Source organism: Crocuta crocuta, unplaced genomic scaffold (assembly GCF_008692635.1).
Source record: "Crocuta crocuta isolate KB4526 unplaced genomic scaffold, BGI_CrCroc_1.0 scaffold208, whole genome shotgun sequence".
NCBI classification, from domain to species: domain Eukaryota; kingdom Metazoa; phylum Chordata; class Mammalia; order Carnivora; family Hyaenidae; genus Crocuta; species Crocuta crocuta.
Window position 1 is genome coordinate 695,787 of NW_027532596.1, and position 9,720 is coordinate 705,506.

The following is a 9,720-nucleotide window of genomic DNA, read 5'->3' on the forward strand; positions in this document are numbered from 1 at the left end:
ACTACACATGGCAATCTACAGATTTAAAGCAAGCCCTATCAAAATAGAGCGTTTTTCATAGAAGTAGAGCAAAAAATCCAAAAATGTGTATGGAAACACAAAAATCCCCAAATAGTCAAAGCAACCTTGAGAACAAACAAACAAAGCTGAAGGCATCACAGTTTTGAACATCAAGTCCTATTACAAAGGTATACAGATCAAACTGTATTGTACAGGCACAAAATAAGACACATAGATTAATAGAACAAAACAGAAAACCCAGAAATGAACCTGCAACTAAATGGTCAATGTTTGACAGAGCAGGAAAGAATAGCCAATGGGAAAAAGACATTCTTTTCAACAAATGGTGATGGGAAAACTGGACAACAACATGCAAACGAATGAAACTAGATCACTTTCTTATACCTTACACAAAAATAAATTCAAAATGGATTAAGTGTGAGACCTGAAGTCATAAAAACTCTAGAGGAGAATACAGGCAGCAACTTTTTGACACAAGCCATAGCAACATACTAAATATGTCTCCTGGGGCACCTGGCATGTTCAGGCACCTGGGTGGCTCAGTCGGTTAAGCATCTGACTTCAGCTCAGATCATGACCTCGCAGTTCATGGGTTCGAGCCCCACGTCGGACTCTGTGCTGACAGCTCAGAGCCTGGAGCTTGCTTTGGATTCTGCATCTCCCTCTCTCTCTCTCTCTGCCCCTCCCCCACTCATGCTTTCTCTCTCTCTCAAAAGTAAATAAACATAAAAAAGAAAAAGAAAGTAAATATGTCTCCTGAGGCAAGGGAAATAAAAGGAAAAGTAAACTAGTGAGATTTCATCAAAACAAAAAGCTTCTGCATTTTGAAGGAAATATTTAACAAAACTAAAAGGCAACCTACCGAATGCATGATGGTATTTACAAATGACACATCTGAAACAGGGCTAGTATACAAAATATATAAAGAATTTATAAAACGCAATACCCCCTAAATGAACAATCCAATCAAAAATGGGCAGAAGACATGTCTTCTCCAAAGAAGACATCTAGATGGCTAACAGATATATGAAAAGATGCTCAACATCACTGACCATGAGGGAAATGAAAATCAAACCGACAATGAGATACAACCTCACTCTTGTCAGAATGGCTAAAATGAACAACACAAGAAACAGCAGGTGCTGGCAAGGATGTGGAGAAAGGGGAACCCTGTTGCACTGCTGGGGTGAATTCAAACTGGTACAAACTGTTTGCAAAACAGGTCCACCAACACTTAAAAATAGAACTACCCTATCATACGGTAATTGCACTACTATTTACCCAAAGGATATAAAAAATAGTAATTCAAAAGGATATGTGCACACTTATGCTTATATCAGCATTATATACAAAAGCCAAACTACACAAACAACCCAGGTGTCCATGGACTGATGAATGATTATGGAAGATGTGATACACAGACACACATATATACATATAACGGAATATTATTCAGTAATAAAAAAGATTTAAATCTTTCAATTTGCAATGACATGAACTAGAGATTTTTGTTAAGCAAAGTAAGTCAGAGAAAGAACAATACCATAAGATTTCACTCATATATGGAATTTAAGAAGCAAAACAAATGATAAAGTGAAAAAGAAAAGAAAGAGAGGCAAAACAAGAAACAGACTCAACTCTAGAGAACTAATGGTTACCAGAGAAGGGTGGGTGACAGGAGGGTGAAATAGGTAAGGAGGGTATTTGTGATAAGCAATAGATGATGTACTGAAGTGCTTAATCACTATATTGTACACCTGAAACTACTTTAACACTAGATGTTAACTGGAATTTGAATGCTAAAAAATAGACATTATACTGCATATGTATGCAGTATATGTATGTATATACATAGATATTTATACTTCATACGTCTGTATTATGTTTTGTGTGTGTGTGTGTGTGTGTGTGTGTGTGTGTTTTAAGAAAGAGAGAGAGAGCAAGCACACAAGTGAGCAAGGCAGGGGAGAGAATCTTAAGCAGTCTCCATGCCCAGCAGGCAGCTGAGATGGAGCTTAATTTCATGTGAGATCATGACTTGTGCCAAAATCAAGAGTCTGTTGCTAACCAGCATCAACCACCCGGGTGCCCCATCTGTATTATGATCAAATAAACATATTGATCATGCATTTAGTTTTCTTTTTTTTATATATATGAAGATGCCCATATGATTATTATTTTTATATATATTAAGGTAAGTATTGTCTCATATTTTTCCATTCTTTTATTTCTGGAATATAACTTACTCCTTTCTGATTTTGATATATTTTCAATATTTCATTTGAGATATTTTGGCATCAATATTCACAAATAATATTGAACTCTAGTTATCTTTGCATTGTACTCTGTTGGTAACATTCTGATACTGATGATATAGGTCATGCATAAGTTATGTTTATGCATAAGCTATGGTTTATATAGAATTACAATTTATTTAAAGGATATAGTAAATTTCTGGGGCAAATGTATTCTCCTTTTCTCCTTTTTTGGGGGGTCAGGACTAAGTAAATTCCCTGAAAACTTTAAATTTTCATTAACAGTTGGTTTGGTCTTTGTCTTCTAATGTTTGAAAAATTATATTCATACAAATTTTAAATTTCTTTCCCATTTTTGAGTGTATTTTCTGAGTGTAACAAGAATTTATCTATTTCTTTATTGCCTCATCTTTGATTTCTTCATATTTATTATTTCCTATTTTGTTTAATTGCACCTTCTCCTTTATTTTTTAAGTTAATGTTTTATCTGTTATTTTTTCAAAAGAACAGGTTTTATATATCTATTTTCTGATCCACTAATTTTTGCTGTAATCATTCTTAATTCGTTCTGCTTACCTCTGTATGTGTATGTTGAAGTTTCTTTAAAATTTACAGATTTGAATATCTAATAATGTAATTTGTCTTTCTAGATAATGTACATTGATATTTACAATTACTTTTACTTAGTACAGATTCAGCACCTTTTTATAGACTATAGTATGTATACCTTTTTATTTTCTTATTCTATCCTGTTAAATTACTTTGAATTCACTCTTTCATCAAATTATTTTGAGAGAGATATTTAAAAGAAGTTTCACATGGTAGTGGCAAATTTTCTTGTATTGCATACATTGGAGAATATTAGTATTCTAATATTAATACTAATAATTTCTCATGTAAATGTGTTTCATTGTGATGTGATACATAGCTATTTTTGTTAGTGTGCATTCAACACTGGAGAATGTGATATACTATATATTTTATGGCAAAAATTATGATATATATTAATTTGCTATTTTTACACTAGTGCTGGGTTATTTTCCAAGACTCCCTTTACCCATCCCTACCCCAACTCCATTTCACACTGAGGTTGTACTTTAGCATCTTCTGTGGAAACAAAAACCACACACCCAAGATGTTTACAAAAGTGCAAAATTGAAGATAATATGGTTATCAACTATAGACTGGAAATGTTTCTCTTTTAAGATCTTGAAATTTGGTAAATGGATTTAACGGCATGTGAGACAAAGTGGTTTCCATATGTTAGAGGGGAAGGGGTACTAGGTAATCTTTTAGCATATTTTAAGTCTGTACATCTACCCAATTTAGTCAAGTGAAGCATAAGCAAATCAGACTCATTTCACGCAAGCATCTTTTTGTGTAGTTAAAGTGATACTGTCTGTATGGACTCCTGGGCTGAGTCTATGAATCATAGTGGAGGAGGGGCCAACACACACTCTGAATCACTCGCAGAGCAAACTTTTGTTGGCAAGAGCTTCTTTGTTTCTGACTGAAACAGGGGTAGCCCAGCTGTTTTCATGAGCAAGTCCTTGGAATACTTTGCACAGCCATGGTGGCAGTGACACCCCTTTATTTGACCTCTAAATGAGCTGAGGAGGGAACGGGAAATCCTTTTTTAAACATCATTTTATTTCTTATTTTCCTCATGTAGACATCCATCACAAATAACACATGTTTTTGTTGTTGCTTACTATATACCAGGAATTAAATAGCACATTTTTAGATTTAACTGAATGACTTTGGTTGAAAATGTTACTTAATCTTTTTGAAATTATGACTATAAAGGTAATGTGCCCCCATGCTACACAAAATCGTAAACTAATAATGTTACTTTAACACAAGTTCCAAAGATTTCAAAGAGAAAAACTTCGTGGAGTATTAAATTCTTGTGCAAGCTCTTCTCAAGTACACGAACACACATAAGTCCTATCTTTACACATGCCATTTTAAATATCCCAGCTATGTTTCAAGTTCTTTGTCCAGATTACATTTGGTCATTATAACAACCCTGTAAAATAGATGGTGCTGTACCCATTTCTCATATAAGAAAAGTTGAGGTATAGAAAATTTAAGTAACTTTCTCCAGATTGCATGGCTAGTAAGAAGCAGTCAAGATTGTAAGTATTCTTTGTCACTAAAACCATTTTATCTTCTGCTAATTCTTATTCCACTGTATCTCTGGAGCTTTATTATGATCGTTCAAAAATACCATTTGAATAAAAACATGCCATTTCACAACATTAGGTAGTGTATACTAGGACAAAGTTTTCAAAGCTTTCCAGGCTCAACTTAAAAACCTCTCCTTGAAAACAGCTTAGCCACTATTCAAAGCTCTTTTTTTCTTTGAGCTTGGTATCTGTACAGTTTTTGCGAGTAACACATCTGGTCCTTTTCTTTGGTTGTTTGGTCATCTGAGCCCTCCTTCCCTTGCATTACTGGGGTGGCCTCAGGGGAACTAGCATATTTGAATTTTATTTGGAATCACTCACCCTGTATGACTGTAATAGTGAGGCTTCTACAGCCTCTTGGTTGGTGAATTCTTTGGATAAGAGGAATCAATGTGGAAGAAATATGACAAAGAGTTACCAATAAAATCAGGAATCATGTAAGAAGGGAGAGGCAGTGTAAAAATGTAGGAGACTGAGGCATATTATGAGTAAAGTAATAAAAAATACTGAGTCCACAAGCCAACAGATAAAGCTCCACAGACCCCACATTCTCTAGGAACTTATTTATGTCCATCTCTGTCCCACCTGGCTGAATCATTCGTACTTAAAAATTGCACGTGTGTTTCCATTAGCAATATTCAGCTAGTCCACCTGATCCTGAGCATGTAGGTGAAGAAAGAGGCGGTATGGTACTGTGTTCTAGAAATAGACTGAGTTCAATTTGCAGTTCCAATAATTTTTATATGTATATGTCATATATATATATGGGCAAGTAATATAACCTCATTTATACTGTATTTACCTCATTAGGATAATGAGAAAAATTAGAGCGTAAGTACCTCATAAGGTTGGTCTGAGAATTAAATTAGTGCTTTGGAGAGTGGGTAGCACATGGCACAAACTGCAAATGTACCCTGTCTTTGCTGAATAGTCAGGGCAGTCTGAATCTCCTGGAACTCATGCATCTGGTATATTTTCACCTGTCAGCCAAGAGAACAATTCTGCAGTTGATGCATACAGCACTTTACACATTTTACACAGAATAGTTAGACTTGTGTTGTTCAACTGATATTCTTTATTTGCTTGTTCAGTTACTGAAAAGATGTATGAAACTTGCCCATTCAAATTTTCTATTTTTCTCCTTTCAATTATTTATTTGATTACATGATGGTATATTACTAAATGAAAATAAAATTGGAATAGTTTTAACTGCCACGTAAATTATAATTTAATATTTATATACCAACTGTATTTATCTCCAGCAATGTGTTTATCCTTAATATCAACTGTATCTTTTACAAAAGCCACAGCATTGCTATTTAAGTTTTTTTTCATTCTATTACTTTAAATGTTTCTATATTCTTATACTGTAGATGTGATTTTAAACAGCATATAGCTTCATTTTTATTTTAATCATGTCTGATAATTTTTGAGTTTTAGTCTTTAAACCATTTTCATTTAATCTGATAGTATAATCATGCTATAGTATTTCTTTATTACTATTGTATTTAGTTTTTATTCCTTTGTACATTTTACTTTTTTTTATCTTTCCATTCTTATGTTCTGACTGGTTTCAATATTCTTATTATTCTACTTTCTCTTTTATAATTTTGTCACTTGTATGTTGAAAACTTTTCAAAAGCCTCTTTTTTGATGTCAAGAGATAATACAAAATATTTAATACAGAGAACTGTGTATCTGACTGAGTTCAATATTGATTGTGCTGCTATAAGGAATAATGTGATTGTGCTAAATTGCATGGGAACACATATTTGTGTATTTATAATAGGAGAGTGAGCTATCAATGCCATCATAGGAATTACCAATGTCCTACTTTGTAAGTCCTTTATCTGCGTCTACTACTTTTGACCACAGCCACTGGAATATCTGTTTTCACTAGATGTTAATCACTGAAGCCTGTGAAAAGGACAGAAATATCATTTACACACGTCACACTCACAACAACAAATATGATTAGCCTTTCATCTTCAGCTTCCAGCTCTTCAAGATATATGATAGTATATACATCTTATATATATCTTCAAAGATATAACTTTTACACACATTTATATGTATATATATATATAATTCTTAAATATATACTTTCAAATATAAGTAATTTCACATCAAGCTTAACAGGATAAAAACATGTAAACATATGCACCTGGTTCTGGTCAAGTAAAACACAAAACCACAAGGTAACCACATGTTAAAGAGTGCACTTAAAGAGGAATGAGGGAAAGAACAGACATGTAAACAACAAAGATGAGCAGTTGTACCACAAAGGCCCTGCGAGGGTCCATTTCTTAAGGCTGTAGTAGCAAAAGCTCCTTGTTCAGTTAAGACTTCTCCCTTCACCCTGTCACATTTATTCTTGAGGGACTTCAAAATGAGTGTGGAAATTCTGTAAACACTAGACTAGAACTGAATCAATCCTGTTGAAAACAGAGATGACAAAATAAACCATAACTACAGTAATATTCATTTCATCAAACAAGAACGTTAAGGACTTTGTTACATTTTACCACAGTAAAACAGAACAACCCTGAAATGAGGATGGACAAGAAAACAGAGATGAATGCTTTATAAAAATGGCGTCCATAGCACCTGTAAATGATAGATGTGTCTATAAACAGAAACAAGCAATAGCGGATGACGGAGCCTTAGCACACTAGACCACATGCCACAGCATAATGCTACAGATTCAAACTGGAATATTTTTCCAGTTCATAATGAAGCAAGTCCCACTGGTCCTCTAAGAAAAAAAAAAAGAGAGAAAGAAAGGAAAAAAAAAAACCTCATTATTTCCCAGTGAAAGAAAACACTTAAACAACAGATTGGCCAGCCGAAGCATGACAAGCTCTTTTTTACCACTTTTAAAGGGTATCTTGCCCTCTCCCACCTGAGTAGGCTCCAAAGCTTCACTGCAGTGAGCACCGGATGCCTCAGCACCCTGCCGCTGAGGATCCTCTCCTGGGCCCTCAGGGATTGCATGCTTGTAAAAACAGTTCTCTCCAAATGGACAGCAACCCCTGCCTTCAGCAAAATACCTGCAAGTCTTGTTGCTCATTGCCTCCTTGTACTGCTGAATAAGTTTCTGTTTCTCTTCCTCCTCCTCCACCCAGAACTCACTGGGAATGACAAAGTTGGAGGTAACCCTGCACTGTGGACAGGACTTGACGATCCTGTTGCCAAACTGTTTGTCAGTCCTCCACCTGCGGATACACTTAAGACAGTAGGTGTGGTTGCAGTTGGAGAGGATGCCAAAGCGGCAGTCACTAGGGTTGGCTTTCTCATAGACAACCTCCATGCAGATGCCACACACTTTGTCCATACTTCGCTGCACTGCAAACGAGAGTTCCATATCCTTCTCGTGTGCTTCAATGCAAGCCTTTGTATGGTCTGCCCTCTGCACAGCATCCACAGGGTGCAAGACCTGACGCCCACACATATCGCATATCTCTCCATGGAGATACATACAGCTCTCCCCACGAAAGCACTGCCCCATGGCAGCATCACGGCAAAGCTGCTGACCCCTGCCCATCGCAATGTGTTCCCTCTCAGTCACTGGGCTCTGTAGAGGAGCCCTGGGAACAAAAGAGACCATGCGGCCCCTGTAGGGTTGCCCAGGAACAAACTCAATAGCATTTTCCCAGCCTTCTACACTGGCTCCTCCAGCAGCTTCAAGGCCTGTATTGTCTCTCTCAGTTTCAAAGAAACCCCTTTCAGCAGCCAAGCCAATCACAGGCAAGGAGCATGAAGGCGCAGCAGGGGGGGCTTTCGCCACTTCCTGAGGCAGGGTCTCAGTATGCGCAGCCGTGCTAGGGCCTTGGTCTGGAGAGGCCCGAGGCAGTGAACCATGGCCCTCCCTGGCCACCTGCCGGCCTGAGAGGTCATGTGAGTAGCGACAGTTCTCCCCCTCCTTGCAAAGCCCATGCAGATAATACCTGCAGATGACTTGCTTCGTCCAGCTGCCACCACTCCTGCCCTGCAAGCGACTGGGCCCAGCCCCTCCCCCTGAAGCCTGGGCAGGCCTCAGACGTGACGCACGAAAGGGGGCCGGGCTTGTAGCCGCAAATTGCCGGAAGACTGGGCGTGTTCGGAGACTAGGCCCAGGGGCACCCTCCGGTGCTGCCTCAGCACCCGTAGATGCCCCAGATGCCTCAGAGGCTTCAGAGGGAGCTGCAGGCTCTTCCATGGCAGCTTCTTCTGCCCCAGTGGTACCGGAACTTCCCCAATGTGCCTTCCTTTGGGCTAGAGGCCCGGAGGGCAGCAGCCGGCACAGGGAACCGCTTTCGGAGAAGTGTGCATCTTTTTTCCTTCTCCCCTGCTCTCTTCCTGTGATTATGGGTTCCTACTGCCTTCTCTGGGCAGGCGCGGCGGACACTTCCTGTGGGAGCAACGTCAATCTACCAATGCATTCTGTACGGTCTGTACAGTGCGCACGGTGATTCCGGATCTTCCTTTGTTCTCGCAGCCGGGGCTGCCCCGCCCCTTCCCCGGCCTCTGCCCCTGCTATTTTGCATGCCAGCTGGCCGATCCCAATGCTTCTCGCTCGCCGGCTGCTCTGGAGGACGTAATCACAACTCTGAGGTTTTTATCTAATCTCTTCCAGTGTTCGTTCAGACACCTTGCATTCGATTGCTTTTTCACATATGTCTGTTTTAAAAATCATAATCCTCCCCCCTCCACTTGTTTTTATTCTGGAATATCTCATACATGAATTTTAATTTTTTTTTTTNTTAAGTATTAAGACTGTCACTGTGAGATGCTTTCTGTAGATAGGACAAGATTTCTTCGGATCATTTTCTAGAAATTCTTACAAGTTTACGTTGGAAATGCTCTTTGTCGGCCAGACATTAGCAGGGAGTGCTTCTGAAGCGAGGCCACTTTAGTGCCTTTCAGATGTCTTAGTTTATTGTGATTTCCAATTTTCCCTTCCCACTGTGCAGAAGCTGCCGAATTCATAAGATCCTGATGCAGGCATAATAAGCCACTGTCCTCTGTGTGACCCTGGCTTTTATTTTCTCTTGCTAGCTTAACTCGTGCTGGTCCTTTGTCTCTCTTTCTTTCTTTCACTGAGGTTTGTATGGTATTGTGGCAGGCCAGCCTTTCATAACGTATTCTCTATCATTCTGCTCACAAGTGGTGATTTTTAATTTACTCTGAGTTCTTTGTCCTCTTGAAAACATATTTTAGTAGATTAATAATATATATATACATATATATGTATATATATATATATATATATATAT

The 9,720-nt window shown here is 38.1% G+C and overlaps 1 protein-coding gene across 1 annotated transcript; it reads right to left on the minus strand.

Moving 5' to 3' along the window:
- Positions 1 to 3,944: 3,944 nt before the first annotated feature.
- MKRN3 (makorin ring finger protein 3) lies at positions 3,945 to 8,663 on the minus strand. The gene is made up of 2 exons (XM_077780088.1): positions 7,263 to 8,663; positions 3,945 to 7,218 (listed from the first exon to the last, which is right to left on the minus strand). Exons 1-2 carry the CDS (start codon positions 8,661 to 8,663, stop codon positions 7,162 to 7,164), a joined length of 1,458 nt encoding a protein of 485 aa, XP_077636214.1. The 3' UTR covers positions 3,945 to 7,161.
- Between the last annotated feature and the right edge of the window lie 1,057 nt (positions 8,664 to 9,720).

Bases quoted from the DNA above. Each gene is read 5' to 3' on its own strand.
- MKRN3 (XM_077780088.1), bottom strand. From the start codon at position 8,663: ATGGAAGAGCCTGCAGCTCCCTCTGAAGCCTCTGAGGCATCTGGGGCA. The intron at 7,219-7,262 runs GTTTTTTTTTTT...TTTTTCTTAGAG, and splicing joins TTTCACTGGGAAATAATGAG to GACCAGTGGGACTTGCTTCA.